Source organism: Hevea brasiliensis, chromosome 3, assembly GCF_030052815.1.
Source record: "Hevea brasiliensis isolate MT/VB/25A 57/8 chromosome 3, ASM3005281v1, whole genome shotgun sequence".
NCBI lineage: Eukaryota > Viridiplantae > Streptophyta > Magnoliopsida > Malpighiales > Euphorbiaceae > Hevea > Hevea brasiliensis.
This window is the reverse complement of record NC_079495.1, coordinates 51886243-51905664: the sequence shown is the minus strand read 5'-3', so window position 1 is coordinate 51905664 and position 19422 is coordinate 51886243. Positions and strand designations below refer to the sequence as shown.

Below are 19422 nucleotides of genomic sequence, written 5' to 3'. Positions count from 1 at the left end.
GCTACTCTTTAGGGTTTTGGTTCCTTCAAATCAAAGTGGCAGAAGTGAAAGCTTACTTCGACAACTTTTGCTGGTCCCGGTCATCCAATTGGACCTCCAGATATTGTTTCTCGAGAAAATTCCTGAATATTTCGATGTTGATCCAGAGTGTTCGCTTGAGGATGATGTTGCACGGCTTATCATTAATCATTTTCGGTGGCTTGATTTTATAGTTGATTGTTGTGCCTTCTGTGAAAAATTGATGCAAGTTCTCATTATCTGCCCTTTACACTTGAAGAAAGAGGTTATTGGATCCTTGCCGGAGATTGTTGGTGATCAAAGCAATAAGGCTGTTGTTGATTCCCTTGGAGAAATGCTCCAAGAAGACTCTTCTATCATCATGCCTGTGCTTGACTGTTTTTCAAACCTTAATTTGGATGACATATTGCAAGAACAGGTTTTCTATTATCCTTTTGTTTTTACATCACTCCTCATAAAATCAAATGTTTAATAATTCAACTTACTGAAGCTCTATTTTTTCTCAGATCCTTCATATCGCCAATTGTTAATTTTGCTTCGCTTTAAGTTGCCCTTAAAATTATACGAGAAACAATGCAGCTGGAGAATTGTTGCCCAGCATATGTGCCTTTCTCAAAAATAGTTTTTCATTTTGTAGGTTATTACCATAGCAATATCGTACATTAGAACAATTGATGGGGAACAAATGCCTCATTTGCTTAGATTCTTACTGCTTTCAGCGACACCTCTAAATGTTCGAAGAATAATATCACACATTCGTGAGCAGCTTAAGTTTATAGGAATATCTCATGAAATGCAGCACAAAAAACTCAAAGGAAAATCACTTATGGCCAATACAGAGGCATCTACTCTTGATGCCTTGAGAACTAGTCTTCTATCTAAGAGTGTAAGTCTGTTGTATGATGTTAGTTTAAAAGTGTGTGATCTTTTGATTTAACTCTTTTGTTTTTGCTGTTATTCTCAGATGCTATGTCAAGAGATTTTGAAATTACTGATTAGCCTTGAGAAGCCTCAGGATCACAAGATCATAGACTTGTGGCTGCTTGTGTTGATATACATGAAAGGAAAGTCAATGCAAAAGAGCATTGAGAAGATTTTTAGGAAGAAAGTTGTTGAAAACTGTATTCAGAAAGTTATGATTGACCAGTGTATTCATGGGAACAAGGAAGTTGTACAGGTATATGCCGAAAATCATATGGAATGAAGAATAGTTCACTAAGTGAATTTTAAATGACTATTGAGCAATCATTTGGGAACTACTAATGAATGTCACCTTAATCATTTTTTTTTAAGGATTATTTTCCATCATTTCTTTCTTTGTCCGAGTACTTGTTGGCATGTAGAGAACAGAAGGCAAGGGAGTTTGGCACTCACATTTACGCATGCTTGTTTGAAGAGTTTGGCGATTCTTACTTTAGACAGGAAGTAAGCAGTTCAAAGAAACGTTTCTTATTTTTCTGATACATGTTTGGAGTCTCATTGCAGCGATTTTGCAGGTTCTTAGTGCACTTGTAACTCATGTGGGTTCTGGAGTTAGCTTTGAAGTGACTTCTGCTTTGGAGACCATGGCTTTCATGGCCTCCAAATATGCCCAAGAATTAATTCCACTTTCTACTCATATAAATGGTATTTTAATCATTTGTGTTTGACATACGTATAACTTGTGATGAGTTGAACCCTTCTTAGTTCCCTTAATTATTTTTGTTCATATATAAATTGTAAAGCTTTGAAATTTGCTGCCAATTTTTTTTCTTACATTTTATGTTTTAGGTATATTGGATTACTTGGAGGGGTTTAACATTGAAAATCTGCATAAGGTGGCTTCCATTTCATAGCCAATCATTATTCCTGGCATTATATGTTGAGTTTTTGTTGTTTGTGTCAGTTTTTAGCAGCATTTCCATGTTTCAGGTTTATGAAATTTTCAGTCACCTGGCACTGTTGGCTCCATCTAGTGTGGAATGTTTGGGGTCTTCCTTTGGAAGTGAACTTTTCATGATACTGCGGAAACAGGTGTTTTGGAGTAAATTTAAGCATTTCTCCTCCTCCCCCCCCCCACCTCTCTGTGTGCATCCTTCATTCCTTTTTTTTTTTTTTTGGGGGTCACCTAGTAGTCTTTAGTATTGGTTATCTTGGTTCCTATATTGCAGGTCAGCCATCCAGATCTGAAGTACAAAAAGATGGGTTTAATCGGAACTCTAAAAGTGGTCTCTTGTCTTGCAGATGCAAGTAAAGTTAGTGGTTCATCATTCGAGGTGGGTTGTCTAACATTTAACTGTGCAATCATAGCAGTTGGTGGTGATGTTTTCTATTTGTTTCTGAACTTGTCCATATTTTCATACTCTTCATGACACTTTCTGGTTAATTTATTAATTGGACCAATTAGAAAATTCCAAAAATGAAACCACAAATTTGAATAAGTGTTTGAGTTTGATTAGGTTGTAGAAGAGCTGTTGGAAGTCTGACTACATAGTTAACTAAGTACTTGCATTTATGTTTAATTAACTCAAATATAGGCCCCCTTGAGACTAAAAGAAAAAGGAATAATGCATACATTATTTGTCTTTTCCAAAAGAAATACATTGTTATTAATCAGGGAATCTAAATTGTATATATGAGTGCAGTATTATTAGCCGATAATACTATTAATATTTATGGTCATAATGAAGTAATATCAGAACTGTTTTATTCAAATGGAACATAGTGGTACAATAAATGAAGATATTACTAGTATTTATGGTCTTGACGAAGTAATGGCAAGCTACTATATAGAAATTGAAGAGGGTGTAATAGATATTTCACTGACTTTTATCTGTTATTTTTTTTTTGTTATTGAAAAACTGCACTAGAGGGCAACAAGGGAGTGCAATTGAAGTACAAAGGACTATCAACAAGTGAGGGATAAAAAATTAATCTACAAGATTGAAAGCATTTCTAGCAAAAGCACCAAAACATGAGGAGAGAAAGTATCCATCACAAAAATTTTACCCATACCAAAGTTTAAGGGTCTAACCTAGAATAGAGATGGCCTCTTTCTATATTCTTATTTTAGATGATAAGGAACAATTTTAGCTTCATTTGAAAGCTAGGTTGTAGAAACTCATCTAGATAATTAGAGTTTTAACCAAATATGATTAGGAAGCAAAATAGTACCCAAAGCTTTCATTAACTTCTCCTTTTGTGTCTTCAACAATTTGGTATTTATTTTTTGGATGCTTCTTTTGAGCTCAATTTTTTCCAACTCAATTTCAATGGAAGCTAATCTAGAAGCAGGTGTTCATGCCTCTACTTCTTTTGTGTCTTCAACCATTTGGTGTTTGTTTTCACCTTGACTATATTTTCCTTGTTACCGTCACAAAATGGTAATTTCTTTAACTCGTATTTAATTGTTTATGAAATATTAGTATTTAGTAATACTATGACTCAATAGATCAAAATAAAAGGTGAGGGACTGAATAGGTTTTCCTCTTAAAATTCAGGGGCATAGACATATGTTTTTCCTCTTTCCACCTTTCTACTTATTTTCCAATATGGATTATGGAACCTCACATTTTGTTATGTCCATTCACCATTCTTGGATATCGTTGACACAGACAACCAACTGTGAGGAGGCTTTGGAACTCTTAAGAACATCTTTGGATTCTTCCAAACATTTTTGCTTACCATTGATCCTTTTTTATGATGAACTGACTGTAATGCTAGAACATAAAAGACTTCAGCCAGCAATTATTGAATGGTAAGCAAGCACAATGTTTATTCTTGGTAGTTAAGCTTCTCAGCTATGTAAGAAAATGATCCTTTACCAGATTATATATCTCCACTTATCTACAATTGTAGGACTGCCAGACATATTGACGATTTTGAATCTATGTTTCTATCTGATCTTGATGGTGGCCAATTGCATGGTACTGATGCATATGGCGGTTTAGAAGGTGAGACTAGTGATACATTACATGTATATATTCTTTTTGTCTTTCGTTAAATTTTTTTGGGAAACAAACTTGGTTTCTATTGCATTTTCTATTTTTCTTTCTAGGAGAACTATGGATGAATCTAGATGGTGACATATCTCCTGTTTGTTTGAATATCTTTCCATTGGCCTCCTCTTCCTTGCAGTAACGTTTTGGCCATCCTTTACTGTCTAAATTATAGTCTATATCGTAGTGAATGCTGAAGTTGAAATCTACTTTTGCAGGTCTACAACTTTACAAATTCTCCCTGCGTACTTTCTTTTACTTTCGGTTGTAAGTGGAAGTTTTGTGGGAATGAGGAGGATGTGGACAATAAAGCAAGTACTTGGACTAACGTTTTTAAATGTCTACGTTTCAGGTGGAGAGGTTGACAAATCGGGGATCTCTTGGTGGAATTGATGCATTACTAGGCTGCCCTTTACACCTTCCCTCATCTAAGGCAAGGCGAAGGAAAATACTTCTTGTCATTGTTTGTTGATGGCTTGATGCATTACTCACTCAATTATTTTAACATGAAAGGGTTTTCTTGAATCTAGATCAGTATTTTAATTTACTGCTAAGTTGAAAACTAGGGTACGAAGTAGGGTTGCTGATGAAATAGGTATTTTAGAAGAGTAAAACTCTATATTTCTATTGTATAACTCTGTACACTTCTCTCTATTTATATACAATAATTCTAGATAATACTAGGAAAACAAGATGCACTAGGATACTAACAAAAAAGGAAGATAGTTACTGTAGAAAGAGATGATTCTCCTTGATTTCAATTAATCTGTACATGGGTATATATATATATAATTGATTCCTATAATTGTGTTCTACTAATTAGGAAGAAATCCTAAATAAGAAATCCTAAATAAGAATACAGAATACAGAATATACAGAGAAATAATATAGTAATTGACTTTCCATAACACTCTCCCTCAAGTTGGAGCATAGATGTTAATCATGCCCAACTTGTTACAAATGTAGTTAATCATAACTCCATTCAGAGCTTTTGTGAAAATATCTGCTAACTGCTCTCCAGTTTTGATGTGTCCTGTTGAGATGATTTGTTGTTGAATCTTTTCACGAACAAAGTGACAATCAATCTCAATATGTTTAGTCCGCTCATGAAACACCGAATTAGAAGCAATATGGAGAGCAGCTTGATTATCACACCACAATTTCGCAGGCAGGGAAGTCTTAAAACTTGTCTTATCTAGTAATTGAAGTATCCACATTACCTCACATACTGATTGTGCCATGGCTCTGTATTCTGATTCAGCACTAGATCGAGAAACTACACTCTGCTTCTTGCTTCTTCAAGATATCAAATTTCCTCCAACAAAAACGCAATATCCAGTAGTTGACCTCCTGTCAACCTTAGTTCCAGCCCAGTCGGCATTTGAAAAACCTTCAACATTTAAATGCCCATGATTACCATATAACAAACCTCTTCCTGGAGCACCCTTTAGATAACACAAGATTTGTCCCAAGGCTTCCCAATAAGCAACAGTCGAGGAAGACATAAACTGACTTACCACACTAACTGCATAAGCAATGTCAGGACGAGTGACTGTAAGGTAGTTCAATTTTCCTACCAATCTCCTGTATCTCTCTGAATCTTCAAACAACTCATTATCCTCTACTAAAAGTTGTAAATTTGGAGTCATTGGTGCACTGCAAGGCTTAGCACCTAATTTTCCTGTCTCTGTCAATAGATAGAGGACATAATTTCTTTGAGACAAGAAAATACCTTTCTTACTTCTCATAACTTCAATACCCAAGAAATACTTTAACAATCCCAAGTCTTTGGTCTGAAATTGGGTTTGGAGGAAGGTTTTAAGAGATGAAATACCTGCAGAGTCACTCACAGTGATGATAATGTCATCCACATAGACTACCAGGAGAATTAGACCAGCCTCAGATTGCCTATAAAATACTGAGTGATCACACTTACTCTTTTGCATTCCAAATTCCTGTACTGCTTCATTGAATCTCCCAAACCAGGCCCTAGGACTTTGTTTCAAGTCATAAAGAGACTTCCGAAGCCTACAAACTTTACCCAACTCTCCTTGAGCAACAAACCCAGGTGGTTGCTTCATATACACCTCCTCCTGAAGATCTCCATGAGGGAAAGCATTCTTGATATCCAATTGATGCAGGGGCCAATCATATGTAGCTGCTAAAGAGATAAACAAGTGAACAGAAGTAAGTTTAGCTACAAGAGAAAAAGTGTCAGAGTAATCAACTCCATATGTCTGAGCATATCCTTTTGCCACAAGGCGTGCTTTTAACCTAGTCACAGATCCATTAGGATTTACCTTTACTGTAAATACCCATTTGCAATCAATAGCTTTCTTACCAGTGGGCAAAAATTTTAATTAATCTGTACATGGGTATATATATATATATAATTGATTCCTATAATTGTGTTCTACTAATTAGGAAGAAATCTTAAATAAGAAATTCTAAATAGAAATACAGAATATAGAATATATATATAGTGATTGACTTTCCATAACACTCCCCCTCAAGTTGGAGTATAGATGTTAATCATGCCTAACTTGTTACAAACGTAGTCAATCCTAGTTCCATTCAGAGTTTTTATGAAACTATCTCTTAACTACTATTCAGTTTTGATGTGTCCTGTTGAGATGATCTGTTGTTGAATCTTTTCACGAACAAAGTGACAATCAATCTCAATATATTTAGTCCGCTCATGAAACACCGGATTAGAAGCAATATGGAGAGCAACTTGATTATTACACTACAATTTCGCAGGCAGGGAGATCTTAAAACCTGTCTCCTCTAGTAATTGAAGTATCCACATTACCTCACATACTGATTGTGCCATGGCTTTGTATTTCGATTCAGCACTAGATCAAGAAACTACACTTTGCTTCTTGCTTCTCCAAGATACCAAATTTTCTCCAACAAAAACGCAATATCCAGTAGTTGATCTCCTGTCAACCTTAGATCCAGCCCAGTCAGCATCTGAAAAACATTCAACATTCAAATGCCCATGATTACCATATAACAAACCTCTTCCTGGAGTGCCCTTCAGATAACATAAGATTTGTCCCAAGGCTTCCCAATGAGTAACAGTTGGGGAAGACATAAACTGACTTGCCACACTAACGTCATAAGCAATGTCAGGACGAGTGACTGTAAGGTAGTTCAATTTTTCTACCAATCTCCTGTATCTCTCTAGATCTTCAAACAACTCATTATCCCCTGCTAACAGTTGTAAATTTGGAGTCATTGGTGCACTGCAAGGCTTAGAACCTAATTTTCCTGTCTCTGTCAATAGATCGAGGACATATTTTCTTTGAGATAAGAACATACCCTTCTTACTTCTCATAACTTCAATACTCAAGAAATACTTTAACAATCCCAAGTCTTTGGAGGAAGATTTTAAGAGATGAAATACCTGCAGAGTCACTCCCAATGATGACAATGTCATCCACATAGACTACCAGCAGAATTAGACCGGCCTCAGATTGCCTATAAAATACTGAATGATCATACTTACTCATTTGCATACCAAATTCCTGTACTGCTTCACTGAATCTCTCAAACTAGGTCCTAGGACTTTGTTTCAAGCCATAAAGAGACTTCCGAAGCCTACAAATTTTACCCAACTCCCCCTGAGCAACAAACTCAGGTGATTGCTCTATATACATCTTCTCCTGAAGGTCACTATGAAGGAAAGCATTTTTGATATCCAATTGGTGCAGGGGCCAATTATATGTAGCTGCTAAAGAGATAAACAAGCGAACATAAGTAAGTTTAGCTACAGGAGAAAAAGTGTCAGAGTAATCAACCCCATATGTCTGAGCATATCCTTTTGCCACAAGGCGTGCTTTTAACCTAACCACAGAACTATCAGGATTTACCTTTACTATAAATACCCATTTGCAACCAATAGCTTTCTTATCAGTGGGCAAAGGCAACAGTTCCCAAGTACCATTGGCATCTAAAGCCTTCATTTTCTCTTTCATAGCAGCACACCAGCCAGGATGAGACAGTGCCTCACCAACAATATTAGAGATAGGAACAGAGTCTAAAGAAGTAATAAAACACCGAGAACAAGAAGACAATTGATTATAAGAAACAAAAGAAAAGATAGGGTAAGTGCATGAACGCTTACCTTTATGAAGATCAATGGATAAGTCTAGGTCAGAATCATGATTAGTATGAGGTACAGGATCTCCCAACGAAGTAGCTGGTGGAGGATCTGAGTCAGGAATCTCTAATCTCTTGGAATAAACACGAACAACAGGAGGTCAAGTAGGTCTAGAGACGGAAGGAACAGGCTGTGGGAGAGGACTAGACATTAGTTGGACAGTATATATTAAGAGATCATCCTCCTCTCCCTGACTCTCATACATAGATGGTTGAGGAAAGAATGGAGTGGACTCAAAAAATATGATATCTGCAGAAACAAGATAACGATTAAGAGTAGGAGAGAAACAACGGTATCCTTTTTTGAGCCGGGAGTACCCAATTTAGTAACTTATAGATGAACATTACACACAAAATAGGTACAAAAAAAAATACGGGGTTCAACAGGAAACAAAGATTTTGTAGGAAATAAAGCAGTATAAGGAATATCCCCATTAAGGACAAAAGACGGCATACGATTGATAAAAAAATATGCCATAGAAATTGTATCCACCCAAAAGTGTTTGGGAACTTTCATATGAAAAAGAAGAGCACGAGTTAGCTCAAGAAGATGTTGATTTTTCTTTTGGCCACGCTATTTTGGGATGTGGTATTTACACAGGAAGACTGATGAAGAATGCCATTTTATGTCATATAAGACTGAAATTGTGCTGAAAAATATTCTTTGGCATTATCACTTCTTAATATGTGCACAGAAATATTAAATTGAGTTTTGATTTCATTACAAAAGGCACAAAAGATAGAAAATAACTCAGAATGATTCTTCATTAAATATAACTAGGTAACACGAGAGTAATCATCAAAAAAAGTAACAAAATAACGAAATCCAATTTTAGAAGTAACAGAACAAAGACCCTGAACATTAGAATGAACTAATTCAAAAGGGGATGAAGCCCATTTATTGACTCTAGATATAGAAGGCAAACGATGATGTTTTGCAAACTGACACAACTCACATTCTAGTACTGATAAAGACTGAAACTGAGGACACAGCTTATTCATGGTAGACAAAGAAGGATGGCCCAATCTACAATGAGCTTCAAGAGGTGTTAAGGTACTGGAGCAAATAAGCGATCGCGGTACATGATTTTCCAGAATGTAGAGACCACCTGACTCACGTCCTCTACCAATAACCTGCTTCATCGTAAGATCCTGAAACAAACACTGGTCAGGAAAAAAGAAAACAGAACAATTTAAGGTACGAGTAAGTTTACTAACAGAAAGTAGATTAAAAGAGAATTTTGGTAGACATAAAATAGATGATAAAGAAATTGACCAAGTCCGGTTCACAGTTCCAGAACTCATGACACAAGAAGTAGAACTATCAGCTAAAGTAATAGTAGAGAAAGTGAGATTAGGCTGAAAAACAGATAGAAGACTACAATTACCTGTCATGTGATCTATCGCACCAGATTCAATAACCATTTGGATGAGGAAGACACAAGGCATGTAGTGGATTTACCTAACTCAGCGATCGCAGTGACAGGGAACTGGTAGGCTTTAGAGATGCTTGATACTGGGAAAACTATACAAAATCCTCTGCAGATACCAAAACAATTTTCTCAGAAGAAGATACTGTAGAATCCTCTGCTGCTATATTTGCCATCTGCGATCGCTGATTTTTCCTCTAAAGTTCCTGACAATTATATTTTGTATGGCCAGGCTCATGGCAATAATAACAAATGACTCCTCTTGAGTCCATATTAGAACTAGCCTCACCATTACGCTGATTATCTCTGTTGCCTATAATTCCTCTACTTCCTCTTCTATTACCCTGTTGTCCATTTGGATTACGGTTAATGAGAACACTACTGACAGGCTATGAAGATTGAGTTTTCTCTGTACGAAGCGCTAATCCAAAGTACTTACAGCCGCAAAATAATCCAAAATCACAAATCAAGTAAATGCAGAAATAGGATCTGAGAGCCAAACCTCAGAAGTCCTTTAATGGTATATTGGATCAGGCAATAGCACACAGAGGTGGAATGAGGGGGTTGAGGTGACACCGGCGATGCTGATAAGAGTTAAAACGTTCGGCGGACGTGCCTCCACGAGTTGAAGAAACGATGAGAACCTGAGTTGGGCGTGTGAGCCTCACGCACTTGGATTCAGGCGACTGGATCAGAGGGGAAGGTCGGTCGGCGGCCAAGGTCTCTCCTGAGCTGGTGGTGAGAATAAATAGTCACCCTAGATAGATGACCTGCTTTGATACCCTGTAAAAAGAGATGATTCTCCTTGATTTCAATTAATCTGTACATAGGTATATATATACAAGTGATTCCTATAATTGTGTTGTACTAATTAGGAAGAAATTCTAAATAAGAAATTCCTAAATCCTAAACAGGAATACAGAATACAGAATATACAGAGAAATAATATAGTGATTGACTTTCCATAACATTAACAAAAAAGGAAGATAATTACAAATAGAATACAAATCCTAATAAGTTGGTTCATGTATGTTACACGTGCTCAACTTGTATATCAAAGTATAGAATAATTTGTTGCTTAAACTTTTAGTGAACACGTCAGCCACTTGTTCCTTTGAAGTCATATGAGAGACACTTAAAGATCCATCCTTTATTTTTTGTTTTGTTTTTTTTATTTTTTTATTTTTTTTAATGAAGTGTCGATCAATCTCTATATGCTTGGTCTAATCATGTTGAACTTGATTATGAATGTTGACACAAAACAAAGACAAACTATTAGTTTCTGATAGTTTCAATTCCTCCATCAATTTTCGCAGCCATAATAACTCACAATACCCTGTGCCATATCTCTGTACTCTGCTTCTGCACTAGATTTTGCTATTATATTTTGCTTCTTGTTTCTCTAAGTAATTAAATTGCCACCAACAAAGGTGCAATATCTCGATGTTAACCTCCCTTTATGAAGAGATCCAGCCCAATCTGTATCTGTAAAAGCTTTTATTTAGAGGTGACCATGCGTTGAGCCCCTATTTAGCGCAGATTTAAGTACCTTAGGATACGAAAGACAGCCTCTAAATGAGGTTCTTGAGGGTCGTGCATATACTAGCTTACTAAGCTTACAGCATAAGCTATGTCGGGTATAGTATAAGAAAGATAAATTAATCTCCCAACCAACCTTTGAAATCTTCCTATATCAACTCTTGCTTGTAGCTTATGATTGGCTTCAATAGGAGACTCTATTGGTTTATAGTCTAACGTGCTAGTTTCATCTAGAAGATCTAATATGTACTTCCTTTGAGAAATGAAAATCCCTTTACCTGACTTAGCTACTTCTATTCCAAGGGAGTATCCTAAGTCTTTAATCTCGAATTCCAGGCCAAGGGCTTTTTAAGATGAGCAATCTCATCCTTATCATCCTGTTACAACTATATTATCAACATAGACAATAAGCAGCGTGATTTTATGTCTACGATATTTTATAAATAGGATATGATCAACATTACTTTAATAAAACTCAAAGGAAGTCATGGCTTTACTAATTCTGCCAAACCACGCTTTTGGTGACTGCTTCAAACCATATAATGCTTTTTCAATCTACTGGATTTACCTTTGGTCTTTTCATCCTCAAAACCTGGAGGAATTTTCATGTATAACTCCTTTTCTAAATCTCCATGTAAAAAAGCATTCTTAATATCAAACTGCCGTAGGTCTCATTCAAGGTTTGCAACATGTGACAACAAGATCTTGATAGTATTCATTTTTACAACAAGGGCAAAAGTCTTCTGATAATCCATCCCATATATCTGAGTAAAGCCTTTTGCTACTAGTCTGGCCTTATACCTTTCAATGGAACTGTTATAGGAAGTCAATCCTATAATTATATAATAATATTCTTTCTTAATTAGTTAGCATAATTAGTGGGATATCACCCCAATTAGAATACTTAATTATAGGATTCTTTGTATATAAATACCTTGTATCTCATTCAACAAAATACAAAGAAAATATATACTACATGGTATCAGAGCTTTGTTAGAAAAGAATTTTTTTTTCTATCAGAAGCATCATTGTGGAGTTAGGTCAACATCTCAAGGTGATATTTAAGTCTCATTGCTCACCCAGGAAGGAAGGTCCCTTTCCGACGACCTCACCCAGAAAATCTGGTCACTAGAAGATCGGCGAGTGAGGCTCATGCGCCGGTACAAGCTCCTGTTGCCATCCCCCTCGCCCGCACGTGGAGGCGCTTCTGACGTCCTCTGCCGCTCCGATTGCTCTCACCGGCATTGTCTTGGGTGTATACTGCATTCTTGTTAGTTATTTTGCCATAGGGTGCCTTTGTAGAGGTGATTTGTCTTGGTCCACCTATTGTTGGATATGTTTCTGGCTACTGTTACATTGAACTACTTTAAAATTGTGTCTTGAGGTGTGTTTGCTCTGTGTTTATTGGTTTGGAAAAGGAGATTTCTATGATTTGCTGTTGTGAAATTTTTTTAATGGCGGAAAGTAAAAGTGTAATAGCTGATGTGATTCCTGTGATGGCTAAAATCATGGAACACAAACTTAATGGTTCTAATTATCTGGATTGGAGTAAGACGGTTCGGGTTTATTTGCGGAGTATCAATAAGGATGATCATTTCACCCAAGATCCACCTACTGATGATACAAAGCAAACTTGGATGAGGGAAGATGCTCGTTTGTTCCTGCAAATTTGCAATTCCATTAACAGTGAGGTAATTAGCTTAATTAATCACTGTGAGTTTGTTAAAGAATTTGTGGATTATTTAGAATTTTTATATTTGGGTAAAGGAAATATCTCTCATATTTATGAGGTATGTAAGGCATTTTATCATGCAGAGAAACAAGATAGGTCTCTCACAGCCTATTTTATGGATTTTAAAAGGATTTATGAAAAACTTAATGTCTTAATATCGTTTAATCCTGATGTGAAAGTTCAATAAGCTCAACGAGAACAAATGGCTATCATAAGTTTTTTGGCTGGTCTTCCCCCAGAGTTTGAGACTAATAAATCTCAAATTCTTTTTGGTTCTAAAATTTTATCTCTGTATAATACTTTCTCAAGAGTACTTCGTATTGAAGCTCCCCAATTCTCCCAATCTGTTAATAGTGCTCTTGTTAGTCGTACTGCCAGTAGCAGGCAAAGTCATAAAGGAGGCAGTAAAGGAGGGTATAGTGGCAATAGGGGTAACCAGCGTAGTGGGGAGGTTGCCCTTAATCGTGACTCGGGAGGAATTGAATGTTACTATTGCCATGAGCCAGGTCATACAAAAAGGTATTGTCTGAAACTTCAGAATAAGAACCCACGACGTCGGATGGCCAATATGGTAGTTGATGACTCTTCAGTAGCTCCTTCTGAGAAAGCAGTTTTAGTATCTGCTGAAGAATATGCACAGTTCTCACAGTATCAGGCCTCTCTAAAGTCCTCTAGTTTCCCAGTCACTGCAATAGCTGAGTCAGGTAAATCTATTACATGCCTTGTCTCCTCCAAATGGGTCATTGATTCTGGTGCTACAGACCACATGACAGGTAATTCTAACCTTTTGTCTACATTTCAACCTCATCATCTTTCTTCCTCTGTTGTTTTGGCCGATGGGTCAAAGTCTTGTGTCATTGGTTCTAGCATTGCAAATCTCACACCATCCATTTTTGTATCATCTGTTTTGTGTCTACCCAAATTCGCCTTTAATTTACTTTCTCTCAGTAAACTTAATTCTTAATTGTAGTGTCATTTTTTCCTGATCATTATTTGTTTCAGGATCTTACAACGAAGCGGATTATTGGTAAAGGATATGAGTCTGGAGGCCTCTACGTCATTGACAAACAGGTGCCAAAATCTCTTCTATGTTCCAGTATTATAACTCCTATTGAAGTCCTTTGTCGGTTGGGACATTCGTCTCCATCTGTCTTGAAGATGTTATGTCAACAGTTTCAGTCTTTGTCAGTTCTAGATTGTGAGTCCTGTCAGTTTGCTAAACATTATCGTTTGCCTAAAGTGTCTCGAGTCAATAAACGTGCTTCTTCCCCTTTTGAGTTAGTTCATTCTGATGTATGGGGTTCATGTCCTGTTGTTTCAAACTCTGGATTCAAGTATTTTGTTACATTTATTGATGATTATTCCCGTGTTACTTGATTATTTTTAATGAATAATCATTTGGAATTGTTTTCTACTTTTGTGCCTTTTGTGGTGAGATTCAAAATTAATTTAATACGTCTGTGCATATATTGAGAACCGATAATGCTAAGGAATATCTTTCTGGCAATTTTTAAACCTATATGTCACAAAAAGGCATTCTTCATCAGACATTTTGTGTTGATACTCCATCCCAGAATGGGGTTACTAAAAGGAAAAATAGACATCTCCTTGAGGTAGCACGGGCACTCATTTTTCAAATGAAGGTTCCTAAACAGTTTTGGGCTAATGTAGTTTCTACAACTTGTTTCTTGATTAATCGTATGCCATTATCTATCCTTAACGATGACATTCCTTATACTATTTTATTTCCTTCTAAATCTTTATTTCCTATTGAACCTCGTATCTTTGATAGTACTTATTTTGTGTCAGATGTTCGTCCACAACTTACTAAACTGGATCCCAAGTCTCTTAGGTGCCTCTTCCTTGGATATTTTCGACTTCAAAAAGGGTACAAATGTTTTTCTCCAACCCTTAATCATTATATTGTGTCTGCTGATGTTACCTTTTTTGAATCTACTTTATTCTTTCCTCCCTCACCTATTTATGAGAGTCCAGGGGAGGAAGATGATCTCTTAGTTTATTCTATCCATCCAGTGTCAAGTCCTCACCTAGGTCTTCAGAATTCTCCTGCACCAGCACCGGCTCAACCCCCTCGCCTACCTTTTGTTCATGTTTATTCTAGGAGATTGGAGACTCTTGACTCAGATCCTCCACCATCTTCTTCGTCAGAAGATCTAGTTCCATCCACTGCTCCTCAGTCTGACTTAGATTTTCCCATTGCTCTTCGTAAAGGTAAACGTCAATGTACTTATCCTATCTCTTCCTTTGTATGTTATGATCACTTGTCTCCATCATCTTGTTGTTTTATCAGTTTTCTAGATACTATTTCTATTCCTAAAATTGTTGCTGAGGTATTGTCCCATCCTGGCTGGCATGTTGCAATGGAAGAGAAAATGGTGGCTTTAGATACCAATGGTATTTGGGAATTGGTACATCTGCCCCCGGATAAAAAAGCTATTGGATGTAAATGGGTTTTTACAGTCAAAGTGAATCCTGATGGTACTGTGGCTCGTCTCAAGGCTCGCTTTGTTGCTAAAGGATATGCTCAGACTTATGGCATTGATTACTCTGACACTTTCTCTTCTGTTGCTAAACTAGCTTCTATTTACTTGTTTGTTTCTTTGGCAGCTAGATATGATTGGTCTTTACATCAGTTAGATATCAAAAATGCTGTCTTTCATGGTGATCTCTAGAAGGAAGTTTATATGGACAAACCACTAGGTTTTATTGGTCAGGGAGAGTTAGACAAAGTTTGCAGGTTTCGAAAATCTCTTTATGGCTTGAAATAGAGTCCTCGAGCTTGGTTTGGCAGATTCAGTGAGGTAGTTCAACAGTTTGGTATGAAGAAGAGCAAGTCTGATCATTCGGTGTTTTATAGACACTCTAAAGCTGGACTAATCTTACTTATAGTATATATTGATGATATTGTTATTACTGGAAATGACTCTGCAGGCATTTCATTACTCAAGTCATTCCTTCATTCTCAATTTCAAACAAAAGTTTGGGTTTGTTAAAATATTTTTTAGGCATTGAAGTTTCAAGGTATAAGAAAAGCATCTTCTTATCTCAGAGGAAATATGTCCTTGATTTATTGGTGAAAACAGGAAAAATAGGTGCCAAACCATGCAGTGCACTAATGACTCCGAATCTTTAGCTCACAGCAAGAGATGGTGAACTATTTGAGGACTCTGAGATGTATAGGAGATTGGTTGGCAAGCTTAATTATCTTACAGTGACTCGTTCGGATATTGCATATTCAGTTAGTGTTGTAAGTCGATTTATGTCCTCTCCAACTATTAAGCATTGAAAAGCCTTGGGGCAAATTTTATGTTACTTGAAGGGTGCTCCAGGTCGTGGTCTCTCATATAGCAATCATGGGCACTTAAATATTGAGTGTTTTTCAAATGCAGATTGGGCAGGTTCAAAGATTAATAGGAGATCCATTACAGGATATTGTATCTTTGTTGGAGGAAACTTAGTATCTTAGAGAAATAAGAAACAGATTGTAGTTTCTTGTTCGAGTGCTGAATCAGAATATCGAGCTATGACCCAAGCTATGTGTGAAGTAATGTGGACACATCAGTTATTGGAAGAAGTGGATTTTGAGACCTCATCTCCTGCCAAACTATGGTGTGACAATCAAGTTGCTCTCCATATCGCCTCAAATCTAGTGTTTCATGAACGTACTAAGCATATTGATTGAACTTGATTGTCACTTCCTTCGAGAAAAGATTCAACAGAAGATTATCTCAACATGGCATGTCAAAACCGGGGAGCAGTTAGGAGATATCTTCACAAAGGCTTTGAATAGGGCTTGAGTTGACTACATTTGTAACAAGTTAGGCATAATTAATATCTATGCTCCAACTTGAGGGCGAGTGTTATAGGAAGTCAATCCTATAATTATGTAATAATATTCTTTCTTAATTAGTTAGCTAATTAGTTAGCATAATTAGTGGGATATCACCCCAGTTAGAATACTTAATTATAGGATTCAGAATACTTAATTATAGGGTCCTTTATACATAAATATCTTGTATCTCATTTAAAAAAATATATAGAAAATATTCACTACAGGAACCATCTGCTTTGTGCTTCACAGCAAACATCTATCCAACCAGTTTCTTCCCCAATGAAAGAGTAACAAGTTCTCATGTCTCATTTTTTGTCAAAGCTTTTATCTCCTCTACCATGGCTGTCTTCCATATTTCTGTTGTATAACTCTGTACACTTCTCCCTATTTATATACAATAATTCTAGATACACTAGGAAACCAAGATGCACTAGGATTCTAACAAAAAAGGAAGATAATTACAAATAGAATACAAATCCTAATGGGATTCCAATAGTTGCTAGAAATAAAATAGAGGTTTAAGAGACTTGAAAACTTTAAGGCTAAGAATAAAAGTGTAATTTGTAATGACTTTTGTATAGGGTCAATTTTGAAAGCTTGGATACAGATTTTTATTTATTTACATTTCTTATAAAATTATGTTTTAGAAAATTAAGGATAATTATACCTAAGCTATGAACTTTTAGGGGTTTTCGCAAATGCTTTAAAACATTATAATGTCAACATTTAACTTTACAAACTCTTGTAGTTGAAAATCTCACTAAATTTTGTTTTTTCAAACACTCATACATTTCTTCGTGAAATCTTAAAAATTATATAATCTTAAGCACACTCTTATCAAGGAGAAAAATTATGTGTCCAAGTTTTATAGGTAATGATATGTCTGAGAGATTCAACCTTACATATAAAATTTCTCTATAAGACTTCTCATTTCTCATAAAAATACTTTACTATCGTCCATCAAATTAAAATTTATTCTGTGGTTTGTCAAACAAGTATTGAGTTAAATAATTTTCATCACAATTATAGCAAAGGCCTTTTGCTCTTTGCTTAGCCATCTTTGCATGGCTAACAAATGGGGACAAAAAACTTCCTGCATTGGAATTCTGTGATGTGCTAATGATTTGGTTGGCAATATATAGGCGGGATTGATGAAGTGGGTGTTGTTCTTGTATTGGACCATAAATTTGTCCATTTTCCTTGCCATAAGTTCCCCCAACTACTATTTTCTTTCAAAAGCTATTGCAAATTCATTGCTTGTACCAGCTAGCAAACTTTGAAATTGGTGCTGGTACTTGTTAGAATCCCTCAATTGGTGTAAATCCCTTAATCAGTGTAAATTAGCTGTAAATTAGAATATAATTAAAAATCATTGTATTTATTGGCTATTATTAGTTTTCTAGTAAGTTCTAGCCTTTGTATATAAATTAGAGTGCTTGTAAATTATTTTAGTATGAAGAAATATAAAAGAAAATTTTTCAAATTCTCTGTTTTCTATATGGTATCAGAGCTGTGCCAAAATTTATTGGCGTGAACAGTGTAGTTTTGGGTAATTTTTTTTTGGGTCAAGCTTCTACGTCGTTCTGGGAAGGAGGTGACTGTCACTACCCACTTGAGGAGGATGGACACCAGTCGATCGGCCTATGCTCGGAGTCCAGCTACCGTCCGGTGAAGCGCGTGAGCTCACGCGCCTCTAGAAGTCTTGCGTCATTCTTCACGCGTCTGCGTGTGCACTCTTTTTTTCGGTGATTTCTCCAACCACACCTTTTGCCGACGACCTTCCCTGTCCGGTGCGCCTCTGACCAACGTGTTTTCACACCTGATTTACACATTTATTTTTTTGAGAACATTCCGTTGCCTAGTTTCTTGCTTTCTGTCTCAGTACTTATTTCTTTAATTGAAAAATGACTGATGAAAAGAAGAAAGCCTCTGAAACAAAGGCTGGATTTATTGGTGATAATCCTTCTTTACAAATTAATTCTGTAAAGTTGGATGAAACTAATTATTTGGCATGGTCTAGATCTTATTTATTGCTCATTCAGGCTAGAGGACTGCAGGGGTATATCACTGGAGATAGAAAAAAGCCAGAAAGTACTAGTTCTACCTATAGCAGGTGGAAGTCGGAGAACTCTCTTGTTATGTCATGGCTCATCAATTCTATGCAACCTCATATAGCTCGTGGGTATTTATTGTTGGACAGTGCCGCTACCATTTGGAGTGCTGTTTCTCAAACTTATTCTCAAGTTGGGAATAATGCACAAGTTTATGAGCTTAGGAACAGGTTCATGGAATCACAAAAGGTGAGTTGACTGTTGCTCAGTATTATGCGGAACTGAGTGGTCTATGGCAAGAGTTGGATTTCTATTAGGACTTTCAGGCTTCATGTCCAGTTGATGCAGTTAAGTTTCAGAAATTGGTTGAGAAGGAACGAATATATGATTTTCTTGCTGGGCTAAATGTGGAGTATGATCAGATTCCAGTCCAAGTGCTTAGTAATGATCCTTTGCCCACCTTAAGGCAGACATACTCTTATGTTCAGCAGGAGAATAGCAGAAGGAATGTCATGATTAATTCTACAACTGTTGATAAGGCTGGGCTGGGCTGGTTGCTAACTCCTTACGAGAATATTCATATGGTCCATCAGATAAGGATCACTTGCATTGTGACTACTGTGAGAAATCTCGGCACACCAAAGAACAATGTTGGAAG

The 19422-nt window shown here is 36.4% G+C and overlaps 1 protein-coding gene across 7 annotated transcripts in view; it reads left to right on the top strand.

Annotated features, from left to right (window-relative positions):
- Positions 1–19422, top strand: part of LOC110662164 (uncharacterized) — a 43330-nt gene that overhangs the window by 593 nt on the left and 23315 nt on the right. For 5 of the 7 annotated variants that reach the window (XR_009147607.1, XR_009147608.1, XM_058144009.1 and 2 more), the window contains exons 2-15: positions 13–436; positions 656–904; positions 983–1195; positions 1312–1443; positions 1515–1644; positions 1789–1835; positions 1930–2031; positions 2169–2273; positions 3612–3754; positions 3856–3950; positions 4055–4133; positions 4214–4262; positions 4348–4428; positions 13863–13931. Coding sequence is in view for 5 of the 7 variants with exons in the window: in XM_058144009.1 (XP_057999992.1) it covers positions 13–436; positions 656–904; positions 983–1195; positions 1312–1443; positions 1515–1644; positions 1789–1835; positions 1930–2031; positions 2169–2273; positions 3612–3754; positions 3856–3950; positions 4055–4133; positions 4214–4262; positions 4348–4428; positions 13863–13931 (1918 nt within the window). In the remaining 2 variants the exon portion in view is untranslated. The remainder of the gene's footprint in view (positions 1–12; positions 437–655; positions 905–982; positions 1196–1311; positions 1444–1514; positions 1645–1788; positions 1836–1929; positions 2032–2168; positions 2274–3611; positions 3755–3855; positions 3951–4054; positions 4134–4213; positions 4263–4347; positions 4429–13862; positions 13932–19422) is intronic. The other 2 variants (XM_058144010.1, XM_021821048.2) reach the window with 2 other exon arrangements.